Raw genomic sequence first — 20,941 nt, 5'->3', positions numbered from 1 at the left:
CATTTTAGGCGAAATGATCGAGGGAGTCTGGTAGAATCGTTTCTGGGTCGACCTTTTGATTTGACATTGTCTTTCGATGTGTCAAGTAAAGCAAGTCCTCTTTCGAGGTTTCTCACATTTTCCTAAGTGCTTTTCTGAAACATTTCATAAAAAATAATGAATAGCAGCTTTCCGCCCTCCATTTTCAATGGCTAGGAAGCATTTTTTAATATAAGATCACAGCAGTTGGCAGCAATGTTGTCTCGCTGCATTGCCATAAAAAATACACGTGCGCACAACAGCCTTCTCAGAGCCGCGTCCAAGTTAAGAGAGGCAGAACACAGCTCCTGTTCTCTAACCGTGTATTAGCCTTTCTATCATTCCAGCGAGCTCGCACCGTAGCAGGTCTCGCGGTAGGAGCGTCTGGTGTCGCGCTCACCTCGTGTTTGCTCAGCGGCCATGCATCCGCTTCCTGGCGAATCCTAAAGGCGTCTAATGAGATCTCCTGCTATCCACTTTTTTTTGTATTTCAAATTGACTTTCACGCCACGTATGAATTCTGACATTCACATCCATACAGTGTAAATATCAAGCAAGCTTGACAATAAATAAATAGAGAAATGAGTGAGCAAATACCGCAGCATCTGGGTCACATTTACAAGGATACAAACATCTCCATTAAGGTTTCAGTAATGTTTGTTATTATCCTACTAAACATGACAGATTTGGCCTTTAAGTACAAAGTCAAGCTTTTTTTTGTAGGTTTGAAGCATAAACTTTTTATTCATGAAGTGTTAGCGTAGCATACTGAGTTTAAAGAATGATGAGAAGAAGAACACTAAACCTAATACAAACAAACTATTATAACCCAGCTTGCAAAAAAAAAAAGCACTTTTTAGGAATAATCACAATTAAGTATGCTCGATAATGCCATTCAGGTCCAAAAAGTGGACTTAGATGTTTGCCTGAAGATCTGAAAGGGGACACAAGTGGTTCCACTTCTCATTTTATTTATTTACTCAGTAAACATTTCCTTAGCTAGTTTATATTCTCAGCTCCATCTTTTTTTTTTTTTTCCTAATGCAATGTTTGCAGGTCTGCAAATTAAACTTTAACTGCCTTGTTAGTGACTTTCAAGATGTTTGTCAATTATACTAGAGCTATGTACATATGTATTTAAGTGATTGTATTACTTTTTGGTGTGATCGGACAGTTCTACTATGAGGACACATTATTAGGTACACGTGTGCAATGTAATGGCTGCTTTTGATGGATTTGCTCCTCTCAATCAGAGCAGAAAATTTAATACAGCTTTTAAATTGGAGCATTTCAATGACCCTCTCTAGCTTTTCTTTGATTGTTGTTAAAGAAGGGCCTCGGGTTCTATATGCTTGTCAGCTATGTTAACTTCTTTTCTAATGCACCTGACCATGAAATTGGAGAAATTGTGAAATTTTAGACAAAGCTCTGATTTGACGAGATTCACAGAGTATGACTGTTGCTTGATTGGTCATAGAGGGCAGTAATGTGCATGCATGTCTTGGTTTTCTTGTTTACAACCTCGCAGTACATTAGAGGACATTTGATGAGTTGCAGGGTATTGTTACCTCAGTCATTGCAGTTTTGCACAAAAAAAAGTTTCCTGTTCTGGCAAGATTATTGACTGTAACAGTTCACTTCCATTAGGGCCAAGTAGTGCAGGGACCAAACATATCCAGCTCTCCAATAATAATAATAATAATAATAATAATAATAATAATAATAATTATTATTATTATATTATTATTTAGTTTTGTTATGCTCCATCAAACACATTCTGCTTGACTGAAATAGATTTGGGTCAGTTTTCCAAAGAAAACATTAACACGTGCATTCATCCCTTTAAAGTGTGCATGTGTGTTTTTAGTAGTCATTTGTTTTTATTCCCTTGGGAAGCCATAAATAGAAAGACAACAGGCATGGAAGATTTAAGGAATGGGTGTTGTGAGTTGCAATTATGCCACACTGTAATTTAAGGCAGCAGTCCCAGCAACGTCTAATAACATTCGGTTTTGATTCTTGATTGCTTTCAGTGCACGTTTTCAATGGCAAATTTGTGTCCTAAATGATTTAACCCCATCTGAAAAACAGTAATTGGGTCATTTCAAACAACCTCGCAAATTTCTTCCTAGTCACTTTTTCCACCATGGCAGGCAAAGCAGTGAACAAATACGTCTGTGGCTTTTAACCCAGTAAGTCTGCGTGCTGCAATGTATAATTCCAACTTGGTTTACATAGATTTAAGTCTAGAGTAAAAACATCACCTTAATTGAGGGGCACATTTTGGAAAAGAGATTTAAAAAATAATTTGGATTGAAATACCTTGAAATTGAGAGACAGCACTTGCTTCGTTGCTTTCTCTGAAGTCACATCACAAATCATCTCACTGGTACGATTTTTTTTTTTTTTGGTGTTCCACCTCTGGTTTACAGATCTGTCACAAACACAAAAGTACAAAAGGCATTTGGTGAACGTTTCTCTCTCGGGGAGGTCATGGCAGGTGAGTTCACATCAGGTGAGAAGGAAAGCCCAAGAAACTTGAGCAAATAAACCCTCTTTGACCTTAATTAAAGTGATTGTACCACTCGACAACTCAGAAGAGAACATGTTTGCCGTTAGTAAAAGTTAACCTCCGCTATTAAATGAAAATAAGCACAAATAAACAGCAATTACACAGATCCCCGATTCTTCTTATGGGTCCTGCTGCTTAGTCACCTCCTTCGAATCACTACCTTGGATAAACCCCAAAGGAACACACAGCTGAGGACCTCGGAGCTTATGACTCACGAGCACATCACGTGACAAGTTTTATAATGGAAGTCAATGAGAGGGTTGATCAGATGTAATCAGCGACCGCGTGGTTATAAACAGCCTGAATCCACATTTTGGGAATGTAGATTGAGTTTGCTCCTGATGGAATAATTTATGTTGCAGGAAAACACGCCAGTCGTGTATTTGATAGCGGCTTTTGCTGTGGGCAGTTTGTCTAATTAGAGGAAAATAATAGCTTGAATATTAGTCAGACTCAGAACGGCGTGACGATGACGATTTTCATGAAGCAAGAAAAAAAATTCAAGTTGTGTGATTTTAATCATAGTAAACGCCCTGCTGATTTTGAATGATATCCTAGTCAGGATGGTCATATTTAAATAAATGCATATTTTAATTTCTTAGAAGTGAGCTCTTCAACTAATTAGAGAGATTATTGTGAAGAGTTGCAAAAACAACTCCATAGATGTCAAAACAGATGTGTTATAATCACTAGATGACTTCCCCCAATTAAAAAGTAAGACTACATCAATATCAGATTGTGCAATTGAGTTGAGTCACATTGTATTTAAACCAGATGAACTTGTCACGGTTAACTTTTTGCACGGTGCCTCGCCCCCGCCCCCGGAGCCTCCCTCCCGCCCGTCGACCCTGCCCATGAACCGGCCTAAGCCATCCCCAGTATGTTCGCAGGCTCAGCTTGTGTGCGAGGAAACATGAGCGGGGTGACATATTCAGAGTCCCGGGCTGAGCGGCGCAGGTCGCCGGATAAAGCTGCAGAGGAGCCGGAGCTCCGCGATTTTAGGCACAAGACCTCCAGAGAGGAACATGTGAGTGGGGAATGGGCCAGAGGAGACAGGATTACTGCTCTACATTGCGGACTGACTCAGGAGGAGCCCGTGACAGGTAAATGAAGCACGCAATTGGGATGCTGACGCATGCAAATGTTTTTTTTTTTTGCGCCTTAAATTTGGGATGCAGAGGAGGATAACCGTGCACCTGAGTGGGATTCACTTACAATACAAAGTCGAGAACTTATTCTGAACCAAATTAATTTGAGTTTCAGTCCCGCAAATTTACGCGCACGTTGTTACGCGGAACAAGTGCAATTATGGTAATTTATAAATGCAAAGACAATAGTCCGTTCTGCAGTGGTGTTTGTGATGCGTTTAAAACGCGCAGCTTAATTAATCCACGTTGCATGGATAAAACATTTGCATGAATGTTTAAACATTTGCCGCATGCACTTTTGCAATTGATGCATCAATCGTCTGTACATTGCTTTTTTTTTTTTTTTGAAGCTGGATGATGTTTGTTTTAATGATAAAATGGGGTTGTTATTTCAACGCAGCTTGAATCAAAACATTTAATGCAGTGGTTCCGTTTAAATTCATAGTCTTGTATAAACCAAGCTGGAATTTATGTTAACAGTAAAAACAAACTTTAAAGGGCAGTGAAACAAAACGCTGCAAACGACGTGTGAGATTTTAATAGAGCGATTTTGCAAGTCCATCATCACTAAACACGCGCGTGTTCTTCACAGGAAAGCCACTTGCGCACTGTGACGCACCCGAGGGGATATTTTCATTTTTGCGCAACTCGGGGACTATCTGGCCAAAGATGAACGCCATCGTGTTTAACAAGCTGAGCGGCCAGGTTCTGTTTGAGGAGAAGGCCAACGAGGTGGAGATGAGCAGCAGAAATTACTTGGAAGTCATGGACGGACAACATCCGGACCTTCTGTCCAGCAACCAGGCCATCATGGACAACCAGGCCATCAGACACAGACGGAACGGGTAAGGATAAAAACCACTTGCAGCAGAATTATTATTATTCAGCGTTTTGACAAGACGGGGACATTGAGTTCATTTGAGACGTACACTTTCTATGACCTGATTACTTTTGAAATCATAACATAATAAGGCGTTGTCTTGCGCGTCTCTCCATGCGTGTGCGCAATTAGACGTGACCGAGCGCATCCAAATGGTCAAGTCGCATAATTTATTAATTAATAGATGAATGTTTTGCCCAGTGCTGTTCATTTAGTTAATTGTGGTGTAATAACTAGGTCAGCCTTATTCAGTAGCTGTCTCATAGATCTCTCCATCTGCTTCCAATAAATACACTTGCCCTTCAACTTTCTGTGTGGTCTAATCCATCACACAGGGGCCATGTGTTAGTTCTCCAAGAATTTTATTTATTTTTTGTGACAGGGAACAGGTGTAAGAAAAGATTGTTTATTGTAATTTTGTTTTTGTTTTTCCTTAATTGAGCAAATATGAGGGTTCAGTGACCTTAACTGGAAATCTTCAGGGACAGAGATATGAGTTTATATGCTTGTCAGGTGTTTCAAAGTGTAACCTCCAAACAGAGATGTAAAGTCACAGCGCGTGTGTGCGTGCAAGTGAGGCCATTGTTTAAACCAATGTTCAGAACAGGGAGTAAAATGTACTTTAAAGATGTTCATTCCAATCTAGATTACAAGAAAAATATTTGGAGAACACCAACCTCAGAATGAGGTTAGACTAGAATGTTACGTGTGCAAGTTTTTTCGGGAGATAAAGGAGGGGCCCAGAGTCTTGCACCATACTGACATCTACAGGTTTCTGAAATGCCAAAGTTGTGTCTCGTACAGGTGCCTCTCTAAAAACAGACAGTTTTTGAAATGGAAAATGATGTCATCATTTTATAGTCTTTTTGGTGGTGCCATTACTCCTCTTTAAGCTTAATTGCAGATTTAGGATGAGAAAATTGCCATATATGCTTACTTTATATGTCATGACTGACAATTTCACACAAGCTACTGCTCCCACCTGGAAGCTGTGAAACATTACTTGCTTGATAAATAAACATCTAATCCCCCTTTCATGGTCTTTGGGCCACTTTTTACATCAAGCTGAAGTGTTAACTCCACGTGTGTAATTGAGGCTGAGTTTGAAGTGCGAGATAAATGTCAAATGGAAAACTAATCGGTCTTAAAGAGTTATCTGATGCTATACGTGTCCTGCAGATGGTTTTAATGGAAACGACAATAGACGTTGAAAATGACACAATGAGACGTATTACAATTCTGTCCTGTTCTTTGTTAATTCAACAATATGTTTATTATTAGTTCACAGTGGTGGGTACGTTTATTTAAAAGCTTAGACCCAAGAAAAAATAAACTTTTCAGTATGACGGAGTGCAGTTCTGCCCTACTGTAAACTATAACAACAAAAATACATGTATTGTTTAAGTGAATAACTTTCTGACAGTGTCAATCAAAACAGAGCATTATTTTCTTTGTCAAGGCTAAATTTCTGCTTCAACTCTGGTTGTGTCAGGTTAATGTGGCTCATCACAAGGGCTGTTCGAAATCACGTTTTTCCACCCTCAATTCTTGAGTAATACTACTTGAGTAATAATTCTTGAGTGCCGGTATCAGTAGTACTAAAAGTACATAAAATATCTCCACAAAAGCAATGATTGATAATCTTAAGAAAGCCTTATTACATTTTTTTCCTTACAATTGCTTAAAATCAATGTCAATTTTCAATTCTTCTAACTTCTCAATCATTATCATTGAGTAACGGTCGTGAGTACCGATACCAATACCTGACATTGGTTCTCGTTGGTCTCTACTCGTGACTATAATGTACTGTATGGAAAACATACTGGACTACATTTTGTTCCATCTGTCAGGGGTCGACCCGGCGGCAGCAAAGTGCGACACAAGCGTCAGGCCCTGCAAGACATGGCGCGACCGCTCAAGCAATGGCTGTACAAACACCGAGACAACCCTTACCCCACTAAGACCGAGAAGATTCTGCTGGCTTTGGGTTCACAGATGACCCTGGTTCAGGTGGGTCTGCCCGCGGCCTTCTGTCTTTGTCACGCACACGTGCGAGCGCGCGTCTGCGCGTGTGTGTCTAATCAGCTCGGGGGGAAAAAAAATGCTAGATGTGAACTTGAGTTTTGGAACTGACAGGCTGTGAGGAGAACATGTTTTTACAACTTGAGCTGTTTATTTTATTACACTCGTGCACCCGTGGATATTATTTCTACCTTCTTATAACTCCTGCAATTTTTCTTTTCGCACTCCCACTGGTGGTGGGCTACACACCAGATCCAGCATTTTATATAGTATTTTATTTATAGTAGATTTGTCTTTATACATAATGTAGTTTGGATTATCACAATGTGTATCGTATGCTACTTTTCGGTTTAATTTCCTTCGTATGACAAATTCTGCATAGCAACAAGTGGAGATTTAAGGGAATGGCAAAATCACTAAGTCAATTGAGCGTGAAAAGTTATTCTAGTCTAACATTAAATTGTCTTTTTTCCCAATAAAAGGAAGAACGAGCTCGAGTGTCTTTTTTTTTCCATCTTAACTTGAGGTCAGCGCTGGATCTATGTCTTATTGAAATGAGGCCAAGTGAATCCAGAATGAAGATAGAGGACATCCATCTAAGTCAACATTTATCAATAATAGCTGATTTTTATTGGCCGTCCAGCATGTGGAAGGTGTTAGGTGCAGAAAATATGAGATGAAACTGTCTGGAATTCCTTTTAGTAACCGTCCTGTTTCGCTTTGTCAAGTCTGAGCAGACGTTTTTATAAAGTCTATGTTTCACTGTCCATGCGGATCCAGTCAAGACAGTAACGTCGTATTTCCGAACTTCCATTTCTCTGTCAGGTTTCCAATTGGTTCGCCAATGCCAGGAGGCGGCTGAAGAACACGGTGAGGCAGCCCGACCTGAGCTGGGCGCTCCGGATCAAGCTTTACAACAAGTATGTTCAAGGCAATGCGGAGAGACTGAGCGTCAGCAGCGACGACAGCTGCTCAGACGGTACGAAGGACGCTCCACTCGAACTATCTCTATTCTGAGTACAATATATCTACACGGCTAGCTTCGAGTCGCTGAGGCTGGTGGGCTGTAAAACGTTGTTATTAAGACACCCTGCTTAGCCAACCTCCGTCGCCCAGTCTGCAATTGGGAATGACTAACTTTCTTTCAGCTATGTACTTAGTGCAAACACATGCTGCAAGAATTGCCCCTCGCTAGCCACTGACAGGACAGAAAACATTGCGCGGGGGGATAAATACATAAACAAAAAACACACGGTGTATACTCGCATAGTGAGAGATTGAACAGAGAGGAAGCGCGCTGTGGTGTGAGTAATCTTTAATTAGGTCCTTTGAGAGGCCGAGGTCGAGCGTGCGGCTGCAAAGGAATGCGCGCATGTTGTTTGCATTGTGTCCGCCGCATGCCATTGTACCACCAGTGGCTCGCTATATCTCCCGGACTCTTCCCCCTGTCACATTATGGTTATGAAGTTTTCCGCAGCCTTAGCCCACATTTGACCCATACACCGAAAAGGCCCACCATTATTTTTAAAGTCTATGCTTTTTTGCTCCAGGGGTTATTTATACGGGTAGTGACCCCGCTGACCCGTTGACCATTCTTCTTTGGTGAACTCCTCTAGCTTGTTTCGCAGCTACTCTTGCACACCCAAAAGAAAATGTTTAAGATGTTTATTTAAGGAGGTGCCAGACTTGGATGTCGACCATGCGATCATAAAGGCAGATCGACATTGTTTGGATGGACTTTGTCTGCACCGTGAACGTACCTTCATGAGCTGTGATTATAATTTGGCTTAGAATACACCCAACCTGCTCAAACTACAAAACCATCCATCTTGATTTCCCTCCTGATATCCGATTTGCCAGAACATTGTTTTTTCTCGACTTCCTCTGCTTCTTTCATTTAATGTGATTACCTTAGCAGTGCACAGTGCCACGGATAGTGCTGTAAACTTTATGCAGACGGAAATAAAAGGGGCAATGTGTTTTAAATGGATAGGAAACAATCTCCCATCCATTATGGTTCTCTCTCACATTTCTCAGCTGCTTTATTCTCTGGAGTGGAATGCCAACGGAAATTAAACATTAGTTCATTTTTATTGAGCTTTTCATCATTTACTGCGCATGCACAGACTGCCCTTAAACATTAACATGGCTAGTAATTACATTTTAAAATTATATACGGTATTAGTCACCTCGGTGGCATCAAAAGGTGTCATTAAAAATCATAAAAAAACAACATATTATAGAAATAATTACCAGTGACATCAAGCCGAGACAAACGTCATATTGCACTCTTTGACTCCACCTTTAATCCACCTACATGTCTCCAATTGCGACTCAAATTCAACTTGTTTGACTTTACCGCTTCGGATTTGTGTTTGTTCCCATAGTGGCTTCCATGTTGTGATAATGAGCAGTTACAAATGTAAACATGTTTTGGTATGTCTGAATGAAATGGCCAAATTCTGATGAAGGGTTAAGACAAAAACAAACTATATATACACACACGCACAGACATATATACTGTATAGTATATTCAGGATATATTAATAATAATGGCCGGTTTGAACATAGCACAAGTGCATGAGTCTTCCAGAATCTTAAATGTCTACATGAATTCTTAAATGTCTCAGATGGTGACAACCCTCAGAGGACCCAGAACGGCGCCGTGGAGCTCACCAAGCCCATGTACCAGAGTGTCATTAAAAAGGAAGGCTCCGCCATGATGGGAATGGCCATGGGGATGGGAGCGGGCCTCCGCTCAGCCAACGAAGCCGCCTCGCTGGCGGACGACTACGTGTCCCCGCCTAAATACAAGAGCAGCCTGTTGCACCGCTATCTCAACGACTCGCTGCGCCACGTCATGGTGGCCAACGCCGTGATGGACGCTCGCAAGAGGAACCACTCGGGCTCCTTCAGCTCCAACGAGTACGACGACGATCTGCTCTCGCCGACCTCTTCGGAGGCTGAGGCGAACTTTGTTTATCGCGCTGGTAAGGAGCCATGTTTCTTGCATTCCTTCGCCATCTTTCACTCTGTGTCCCCTTCCATCTGCACACTTTTGTTTTACTTTGTGCAGCTGCAATGTTATTCCTAAGCCTGTTAATCACACACACATCCCATCTGCCTTGTTGTATTTGATCCGGCGCCTGTGTCGAGGAATGCCATTTTCTTAATGCAGTTACGAGTCCCAGTAGCACACATGTTCACACATTGGAGCACACACTCAGAGCAGACAAGGAATTCCCTCCAGCCAACTACTCTGACCAAGCTGTTGCAAGCCAGACACAACAAGGCTGTATGGAACATGCTCTCCCCTAAGACTACTGTTTGGCCTGCTTTTCATCTTCTCTACTTCCAGTCCTTCAAAGTACACGCGTCACAGGCAGCATTATTTAGAACATTTCTAGAGATCAACAAGTCAACGATCCTTAACTAACCCATCTCAATTTAAATCGACATCATTGACTGGCAACAAGTAGTTATTGTTGGATGGATGTGATCACTTGCACAAAAAGTCACAAAAGAAAAAAAGTCTTATGCTCCATTAAATATTATTAGTAGAAATATTTAATCTTCCAGTAGTTTTATGAGTGTCCTATAAAATGTTAAATATTTTTCTTCAGAATGGAAAACAATCTACCGACCAAGATAAAGCTTCATCTCGCCTGCTTTGTTATTTTATTGGAGAAAAGAATTAAAAGGTCTGCAGAAAGCATAATGCTTCCATTCATAATCCAGCCACGTGTTTTATCTTTCTCACCGACTAATCTAAGAATCTAAAAAGAAAGACAATAGCATCCACTATGTTGCATTCTCTACAATGTCATTTCCTAAGACCTTTGACACTGTGGCTCATCTCAACCATGAAGGCCACATCTGTGCTGGTTCTTCTTCAAACACTGAACTATTTTTTTTAAATCCTTTTCAAACTCAGTCTTTGTAACCAATAGTCATTTTTTATACATTGTGGTTAACGTGGACACATTCTGCAGCATTGAGTGGATTTTTAGCAGCTTGTTTTGTTCAAAGTTCCTCACATGAGCAAATGTGTTTTTTATTATAAGAGAAAGGATGTGTGCATGTGTGTGTTTTGTTGTGAAAAATAGTAGGAATCCTTTTGGATTGAAAGATAGGGAGGAAAGTCAGCCCGGAGACCAAGTGTGACTTGATTTTAAATGGAATACAATTCAAGGACAATTTCATTGGACTGTCTGTATGTTTCTAATTGGAAGTAGCTACTTCATATTAATATGATATTTTAGTCTTGACAGAAGTTTACAAAAGTTGCCTGAGGATAGGTGACTTCTGATCTGCTCACCCATTTTGGAAAATCCGATTTTTTAAAGGGGACATACCGTATGAAACATTCCACGGCAATGTGTTTTACATTTTCAGTCAGTAAAAGGACACAAAAGGAGAGGAGGACAAAAACACAATCAGTTTCTTTTGGCACATTCTTCAAGAATTCCTTTCAACGGATCACTTGTGATTGGTCAAGGCGGAAGTGGCATCCCTGGCAACCATCACGCCATTGGCAAAAAAAAAAAAGAAAAAAGGTAGTCCATTAATGGTGTCGTGAACCCGCATTGTTATCTCTGACTACAGAGGGCAGTCAGACGTGGGAGAGATGGAGGGTGTAGATTTACCCCGATGGAAAACTAAACTTCTGCTGGCTTAAAATGACTCACACACACACGCCTACCATTCACAAGCTGCACACACACAACGTCCAGTCCAAACACACACACCTACAGTCCAAAGCCTTTGGGGAATTTCATTGAAGGCAAGGAACAGTAGAATTCCATCCCACATGCCAGGGGTCCACGCCAAATGACCCTTTAATGGGATATTAAATGGCAGGAATCTGGCTGAATGTTTTTCTTCTTGCTCGGTACTAGATTTCGCCCTGTCCGGTATCGTATAGATCATTATTGGCCAAATAAGTCCTTGCCAGAGCAGACTGAGTGATCTGGGTCAGACACATTACACAAGGTTGAGAAAGGCATATTTGGCGAGAATTACTACTTTATGGACTGGAGTTGATGAATACAGTAGCCAGATGGCTAATGCAGTGCAAGTGACTCCATTGATGTGGAAAAGACGTGAATGCCTGGAGGAAGTTAGTGGCCGCGGGCAGGTTTCACGTATCACTATCATACTGGTTTAATAGTGACCTTTGGATTAAAGATGTGTCATATATAGCTACACGCAAGTGCAAGTCAAGCCTTCGCAACATTGTTGTCCGCAATGACGTAAAATAAAAAGTGTCCTTGAGGGAGTGGCGGATCCAACAGTGGGAACGAAGAAAAGTTGGCAGAGTTGTGGTATGACCCTCTTTCTAACCGTCACTCCTGCGGCGATGTCGACTGACCAACGCAGACATTGTTTATACCGAACTCATACCGAGCCCTCTCCAACTGATCATTTTTATATCATCAACTTGACACGCCCACAATCAGGTCATCGCTTTCGGAGAACACAGTCTGCTGCCCTCATCTATGAAGGAAACTGTTTCCATTCCGTAGTGAGCAATGTCTACAATGTCTAACGTTATATTTCTGCATCTAACTCAAGTCAGGGAATATATTTTCTTGTCTCCAGCCTTATAAACAACCACTAGTGTGAATAAATGCCTCCACTCGAACAGACACCTCCTTCAAATAAACACAAAGTGCTCCCGGCAGTAAACACTCCTGGCCACTATTTGCAAAAAATACAGTAATGCTCAAAGCCAGGCATTAGTACCTGCTTTGGTGTGAAACAGTTTCATCCTTTCATCACCAAGCACATCCCGTTTGTGGTGAAGTCATTGCGGTGTGACTCTCATTGTTTACTTTTGAATCTCCTGTGTTGATTATTTTTGTACGACTCGTGTTGTCAGGCTACATGACATAAACTCTGATCTTCTTCATCACGGTAATAATAGTCTGTTGTTTGTCCGTGGCGTCCCTGCAGCAGTCTGGCTTGCCGCACACAAAAAAGAAGACACTAACTTTGACAATATATTTACTTCTCTTGTCTTCTCCTTCTGGCTGATTTACTGGAGCCCTGATTACACTCTGTTTACAGGTCCACGTAAACACAGTGACAACTTGGCAGCGTTAAAATACTGGAAACAAGCTTGTTTCTTCATCTTGCTCAGACTGGTTCTTCACTTCTGTTCCGAAAGCCTTCTTGATGGGTCTGTAAATGTCACACAGTGCAAGGCTGCCTTTTGCAGCGTGTTTAATGTCTTTGGCTAAATGGGCGCAAGTGATGGATTCACATGGGCAGGATAAGTGCGCGTTACAAGGACAAATAATAAAGTTGGCGACAGACCGCTTTTGACATTGTTAAACATACAAATCATTAACAATAGCTGAATTTGAGCGAGCCCAAAGGCATCGACGGTGTCGTGCCTCCTAATCAAAAGCCTGGCTCGGTTTCAAATCAGAAAACCGCATCGGGAGATGTGGTTATCTGTTCCTTCCACTTTGATTTGAAGTAAAAACCTGTGTCCGAGCATTCACATCTGTAAGTCCAGCAATTTGAATGAGGCTTTGGTAAAAGTTGCGTCATTGCAAAGGCGGTAAAACTGGTTAATATGTTTTCCAGCCGATGGCCGATGATGACAGTAACCCCTGACTCATATTTGGGCTGCCAGAAACATCCAAAAGGACTTTCTAATTACACCGTGATCTGTTCAAGTCTTGACCTACGGTTGCAGGTTGGGGTCGAGCGGAATGCCGATGAGATGTTTCAGTGGAAATCTGTTCACTTCATTTTCTCTCTTTCGGATGTTGAGTTTGAAATTCTATTTTAGTGGTTGAAACTTCAAAATCTTTGATACAGTCCTCAACTTTTTAGGCGGCATTTCATTTTTCTTAAGTACGATGAGCTCACCACCTTGCCAGAGGCTTTCCCACATATTGTAAATATAAAAGCATGTGTTAGTACATTTATTTGCGGTCGTAATGCAGAGCTTGTTTATTGTTGTTTGTTGCTAACAACAGCGCCACATGGGAATGATGATAATGGGGCGCACTCAACCGGACAGGTGTAACCTCATCCTCTCTTTAATTTGTCAGCTCTGGTTTATGTTCCCCCTTCATTTCCGTGAGGTTTTTTGTTTTTTTTTCTCTCTCTTTTTGCCTCCTTCATGCCCTCCCACCATCACCCCGCAGGGATGTTAAGTGAGCTAGTATTTTTGGACTAACAGCCCCATGCCAGAAACCGTCAGACTTCTTAGTTTTCCCGTTCGGTGTTGCGTGAAACCCCATTGTCAGTGGAGCCCAAAAGCAACGACTACTCTGAACTTGAAATAAAAATACATATCTATATATTTGTTAGTCTTTTAATGGAGATTCGTATGGTCTTTGGCAAAGCTATTGTTTGAAAGTGTCTGGCTTGAAGATGTTTTAGGCACACATCTTTGGAAACTTTTTTAGAATAGCTGTATCAGATTTAATGGTTGTGGGATAAAAGAAGTGAATACAGGTGTCCGAGTCCACCAGTCAGTTTTGCATTTAGTCTGTATGAAATCCTGAAATCAAACTAGATCAGCCCATCGTTTTAGGTTCCTGGTTTATCCGCCAAGAACTATGGAGTATCGTATTTTCCGCACTATAAGACGCACCTAAAAACCTCCAATTTTCTCAAAAGCCGACAGTGCGCCTTATAATCAGGTGCGCCTTATATGTGGACCAATATTGAGCCACGACAGCAGGCGTGTCCAAAGTCCGGCCCGCGGGCCAAATGTATATATCTTATATATATGGACAAAGTTTGAAAACGGGCCATTCATTGAAGGTGCGCCTTATAATCCGGTGCGCCTTATATATGGCCAAAGTTTTAAAATGGGCCATTCATTGAAGGTGCGCCTTATAATCCGGTGCGCCTTATAGTGCGGAAAATACGGTACAAAGAAATGGAGGGACCAACAATGATTGCCTACTCTTCATGCTTTGGTCGTTGGAAACTGAGAATTAGCAAACTTGCGCATCTGTTATATCACTTTGTATTGTCTGTACAAGCCACTTAACCCGAATTGGTTATTCTGAATCATAAATTTTCTTGGCTTGACATGCTGGATGTTCTGAATGGATCAGGTGGCTGCCTCACACATAGTGAAAACACTTTAAAAGGTGGATGGAAAGACACACACCCGGCGACCGTCTGCCCACACAAACACACATTTTCACCCCACATGTTGCGCGTCTTTCATGTCAGCGAAGTCGACCTACTTGCTACTGTCGCCGCTGCCAACGACGAGCCAAACACTGAGCTAATATATCATAGGGGAATATAAACATCATATGAACATTGGCCCTATAATTACACCGCTGTGATGACGGTGAATGTTGCCAATCCGCAGTCTAGCAGAGAGAACAGATGGAAATGGAATGAAGAGGATGCCTTCACTCTCCTCAAACATCGACCGAGTAGTTACTCATCGAAGCAATCCGACTCCCAATAATAATATTGAAAAAAACAGAAGCTGAAAAAGAGTTTTCATAAAAATATTTTGGAATTGTAGAAGTGCTGATATTCGACCAAGCATAAAGCCAAACATTGACAGGAAGCCTTGCGTTTATTTTGGCAGAGAGCTACCGGAATGGTCCATGTCCTGTACCTGGATCCAGAGGGTGTTAGAGAACTTCCTAGTAGAGGTGAACACGTAGAGCACAGAGACCTGAACAATGTCAATAAAGAAAAATGCCTCTCTGATAAAGCCAAATAAAGACTGAGCACTGATAGGACCTCAGGGACAATCCAGAGGATTTAATTGGAATGCTTTGAGGGACTTTCATTTTGCGGTTTCTACACTTCCACGTTCCTCTCATCTTTTGTCTGCCAATGATCAAAAACTAGAAGTTGTGTTTCTCTCGAGGGTTATTCGGACAGGTTTGTCTTAAACGTGAGCCTTTAAAGTTTCAAAGCAACGAGAAAGAAAAACATTGGTATGTTTTGGACTAAAAATAAAATTGGCTCTCTGCAGAATGTTTAGGTGTCTGGAAGTTTTCGGGTACCTGGTCAAGATGGAGCTACTTAAAGGCTCCCGGGTGCCTTAGTTGTGTGTTTGGGTAGCTTAAAGAAAGCGAGTGGCGAGGACATCCAGATGCTTAGCCTCCTCAAAGCCAAAAGTGTGTCATAAGACTCACTGCAAGCAAAACAAAGCTCGAGTCTCGAGCTCGTCACTCAACGCGGAACACACACTGACACGCACTTGGTCGTCTTCTACCGAACGGCATATTCAAGTAAACACACCAGTTGCCCCGAAGAGAAAGTTGGTTAGATTGTCTAATGACGACGTTATTGCCTGCTAATGATTTACATATGAGATAATGATTGCTTCCATTTTAGGAGAGAGAAAAAAAAAAAAGAGAGCGCTCGCTGACTCACGTTGCGTTCTTTCATTTCCACTCAAGTCTTTCACGCTCAGTCCTTTGCTAAATGATTTCCTCACAATTACATTGGCGGGAGCCGAATTGTTTTCGAACTAAATATTACAGAATGGAGTCTATGAGTCACAAGTCTCGATCCGATTAGCTACTTTCTTTCCTGATGGCTTTTTCAGAAATATTCTTATCCACAAAATGATATAAACTCATCTATTTTTTTTCTCTTTCAGAAACCACAGAGCATGGATCAAGTAAATATGACAAGTGAGTTCACCGTCTTTTGCCTTACCGTATTTTTCGGACTATATGGCAAATTTTAAATCTTTAAAGGTTCTTGGTGCGCCTTATAACGGTGTTTATCAATATATAGATGTTAAATTAAGATTATTATATAATTATAATAATCACCTAAAGCTAAAAAGGCAAAAAAAAAAAAAAAAAAGACACCGTACGTATTGACCCTATCTTAATCTCTGCTTCTGCTTTTTTGTTTTTGTTTCCTTCATGGCCCATGCTTGCGTGTCATCAGCGGTGGCGTCAGAGCAGAACACAAGGAAAAGGTGAAGGGCAAAGATGAGACGTACTGGAAGGAGATCAATGCCGCCATGGCCTTGACCAACTTGGCGCAGGGGAAGGACAGCGCCCCTGGAACCACCAGCTGCATCATCCAAAAGTCTTCCCATATAGCAGAAATCAAGACTGTTAAAGTGCCACTTGTGCGCAATTATTAGCTGCAAGCTGAGACTCCTCACTCTATGCAAACATTCCTGTTTTGATTCCGAAAAAGACTATTTTAAAGGACAAATTAATATTTTGTTTATTAAAAGTGTCTTCAATAGGACCTTTTACGCTGACATACAATGTACTGCAGTATTACAAGATACCTTTTTTTGTAATATTAACTTATTTTTTTTTTATGACTTTTTTTTTTTCCCCTTATTTTTTAAGATCAATGTGCATTTTGCCAAAGTGACTTTTGCTCTTGTCAATGCAAAGTTCAGATCCTAGTAGTGCCTCTTTGGAATTTGTGAAGGATTATTTGACCAATGTTTAGAGTCACTGTCGTGATTCAGGAAGTGGAAGTGTGCCTTGAAAGACCAAATGAGGTCATCAATCATTATCCGCACACACAAATACACACACACACACTTTGTTATAAAATAACTAGAAGTAATTCCTTGAAGGTTTCCTGTGTATTTTGACTGGAGTCCTCCATTAGACTGTAAACTGAACCGTGTTTTGTCGGTGGAACGTATCTCATCCTTGAATTGTGATTTATTAGCGACGACGCTCCCTCTAATCGGAACATAACATGCAAAAGCTGGACCCAAAATCAAATCACGCTCACAAATGCAGTGATACTCACTCTACGAATGACCCCTGGACGAAAAAGGGATTTTTTTTTATTATCAGTGTTTTAAATGGACAGTATTGGTTTTTCACATTTTTGTACTCGCAAGAAGGGTGAAAAATGTAAAAAAACGACAACTCCCACCACCCTGCTTCATCCTCAGCTGTTTAACATTACATTCAAATTGCTGTTTACAAGAAGCCGGAGGACAAGTTTAAACATTTGACTTTTTACCCCTTGTCTTTCTTTTTTGTTTGTCTTTATGTACGCAGCATTGCAGTAGTATCTCAGTTTAAATATTTTGTTATTGCTAATCTGTACATGTGTGGTTGTTACAGTGTGTTTTTGATCAAGCTTCCGTACTTGGTTTTTACATAAGCCTGCCACATTAAGGGCTTCTTTGACATTTGAAGACACTCTTTGATAGAAAGTACCAAAATGTTTGCAAATTCAAGTTTGACAAACTGGAGAAACTAAAGCTGATTTTTTTTTTTTTTTTTTAAGATATCTTCAAGGTACTGTGTATGTATATCTTCAAGGTACTGTGTCATTATGGACCCATGTCTCGTGTGTGGCCTTAATACTCCATCATGTCAAAATGTATACATTCATTTGTAAATTCTGCAGTTTTATTTTATTTTGACAAACCCAGACTGTGATTACGGCCAAGGATTTAGAAGAAGGAGTAATGCTGCACAAAGTAACTTTTTGACCTTTCTATATGAATGTGCAAAAAAAAAAGATGCACTTATAGACATGTATTGTCATTTAATCAGAAGCCTTTTTTTTTTTTTACACAAAGTCCAAGAATTGAACCCGATATTTTTCATCTTATCGCGCTTATGGATGTATAATGAAATGAATCACACTAGCTAACCCCAAGGCACTATTTACACAGTGGGGGCCACATGTGTTTTTTATCCACCTGACCCAGACAGGGTAGCTGCAGGGTAGCAGTATGAGCTGCTCCTTGTGTTTCTAACCGCAACCCTCACACCTCACACGATACCCACTCTCTGGGTGGAGATTGTACAAGGGAGCTAGGAGGCCTCTTTTTTTTTCTTCTTTCAATTCCACTCACGGTGCATCCTTGAAAGTGACACAAACAGAAGGGTTTCTACTGCTAAAATGTTGGTGCTGTACATGCCTTTCTCTTGGCTGCATCCCATGAGAAATGAAAGGCAACAACAGTGTATAAAGCCTATAAATTATTCTTACTGACTTTGTAAAAACGAAGAAATTTGTGACCAATTTTTTTTTTTTTATTATTACTGTTAAGTTATATGAATTGTTTCTCCTTTTGTCTATTTGCTAGAGACTGGATTTTCAATCCAATGACCAAATGCATATCTCATTGTATTGTTTTTACTTCTTGTAAAATTTCCTTTTCCAAACGGTTTTTACTTGGTCAAGCATTGAATAAACCTCAGAATTAAAAAAAATATTACTTTTGTTCCTGGTAAGGAAATTTCGTCTCATTTAATTTTTAATGACATGGAAAAAGATGTTGCACCAAAGATTACACAGTTTCTTTTGATGAAATGTTCTGTTTTAACTCAATTAGGAAAAATAATATATAATGATATAATACTGCAAATGCTGCGAGTGATCCGAAAAGGATTAAATATTTGCGACAGTATTAGGTGATCTATCTAAGCCAGCGACACAGTTACAGACCGAACAATTCAATGGTCTTCCACTAGATGGCAGAAGCTACGATTTATTTGTGTATTCACCGCTTGCCATTCGTACAACCGAATATTAATCGCATGGAATGAGACGAGGTCATCATAATTTCAATATTTAAACGATTTATACGATTTGTGCATTGGCGCAGTAAAGGGTTGGAAAATTGTCGCCATTTTTTTCAGTAAAAGGAACAACTAAGAATATTTCATTTATGTAACTTGTCCTTTTCCTTTTGTTGATGATGACACTGAAGTCTTGATTCTAACACCCGGCCACAATTTGTGTCCCATCACAAAATGGGGCATGTTTGTTTATGACGCACAAGGCGCAGCGGTTTTTAAGAGCTAAACAAACTAATCATGACAAGCAGAGCCGAATGTATACAGCGGCGAGCTGTGTCTGCCTCATGCCGCACATTAGTGGTTTGAGCCCCTGCCATTACTATCTCTTGTGTATTTTTGCTACCTTCAGAAGCATGTTTGGCATCATTCTTTATTTGTATAACCCGGGATTTGGATCATAATCAATCTTAGGCGAGTTCAAGAGGGCAGCAGCAGTAAAAATAAATGAATAAAGGATTTGGAATAAAAAAATTCTTAAAATTTGAGGTTGTGATGTGGATACCTAAGGAAGTCTGAACATATAATTTGAAATCCTGTGGTGATAAGCTTCCTGTGTGATACTGACAGTAGCCTCGATGGCGTTTGTGCACTGTCTGGGTCTAAAGGTGTCCTTCAGTTTCTAGGGTGGATTCAATTGACCTGAGCAGAAGTCATGAACCTTCTTGCACTAGAGAGAACATGAGAGCGAAAACAAGATTGTAAAAATTTGACAGACAGATGTTGACAGGAGCCCGTCCCAGATTGGTAGCAGAAGATGCCACAAACTGGACGTCGCTGCATCCTGTGGTTCTTTTGTCAGTCAGCGCCAATGGAGACTGCCAAAAGTCCAAACATGCAGGCCTGCTTGTTTTCCTGTGTATCAGAGGACCTCGGCGTGGCCCTCCCTGAAATAATCCCATCCGATTCTTTTTTTCTTATATATATATACACGCTGAAAAACGACTAGTGGCATTTCATGCTCCTGCAGCTCATGTTTCATATTTTCATCCAAATCAGAGACAAGTAAAGACTCTCGCTTTGCTGCCATTTGACAGACTCCAGGTTTCACCTTGGCAGGTTAGTTGGCCCAAAAGTGAACCACGAAATAAAATACAAGAAGGTCTTGAAAATAATTCCCCATTTGATGAGGAAATATGACTCCTGTGGCATGCTGAAGTAATTAGCCATCATGATGTGAAGGATGCCGTGTTCATTAAAACTTATGCCTGCCCCCTTGAACGACAAATATGAGAAAAACTGCAGCAGCTAATTATTTGATTCCTGAAAGAATGGACTGATTAAAAACGTAGACGGGTCTTGCAATCACTTTGGGGGGATTTGAGCTGTTTTGGATCAAGCCATAACTTCATGGATGTTTGTTAAAGGTGATGTGCGATCAGGTCATGGTTATTGTGAAAAGCAGACATAATCAAAAGGGCCAGACATGTATTATTACACCGCAGATTAATTACACTCCAAAAATTAGCATCATTTCTGCAGGGGCAATCTGTAACTTTGCATGATATAGTGAAATGTGGAAAACACATTGTGTGGAAGATGAACGGCATGATTTATTTTGCTCACTATTTGGCAAGTTGCATTTCATAATTCCATCAGAAGTCTTTCCAGAGTGTTGAAAACCCTGTTATCAATTTTAGAAACTATTTATAATGACGTTCAGTACGACAGCAAACATTTTGCCCGCAAAGCATTACAGTATCATGTTCAATGTTCAGTTTGAATGAGATACTTTCTACAATATGGTTATTATTGTCTTGTG

The 20,941-nt window shown here is 40.6% G+C and overlaps 1 protein-coding gene across 1 annotated transcript; it reads left to right on the top strand.

Annotated features, from left to right (window-relative positions):
* Positions 1–3,492: 3,492 nt before the first annotated feature.
* On the top strand, positions 3,493–18,813 carry mkxa (mohawk homeobox a). The gene is made up of 7 exons (XM_037279935.1): positions 3,493–3,693; positions 4,331–4,583; positions 6,469–6,628; positions 7,466–7,619; positions 9,271–9,630; positions 16,251–16,284; positions 16,550–18,813. The coding sequence occupies exons 1-7, from the start codon at positions 3,504–3,506 to the stop codon at positions 16,749–16,751; spliced, it is 1,353 nt and encodes a 450-aa protein (XP_037135830.1). The 5' UTR covers positions 3,493–3,503; the 3' UTR covers positions 16,752–18,813.
* The last annotated feature ends 2,128 nt before the right edge of the window (positions 18,814–20,941 follow it).

The sequence above is a fragment of the Syngnathus acus genome, chromosome 20 (assembly GCF_901709675.1).
Source record: "Syngnathus acus chromosome 20, fSynAcu1.2, whole genome shotgun sequence".
NCBI lineage: Eukaryota > Metazoa > Chordata > Actinopteri > Syngnathiformes > Syngnathidae > Syngnathus > Syngnathus acus.
This window is presented reverse-complemented; position numbering and strand designations above follow the sequence as displayed.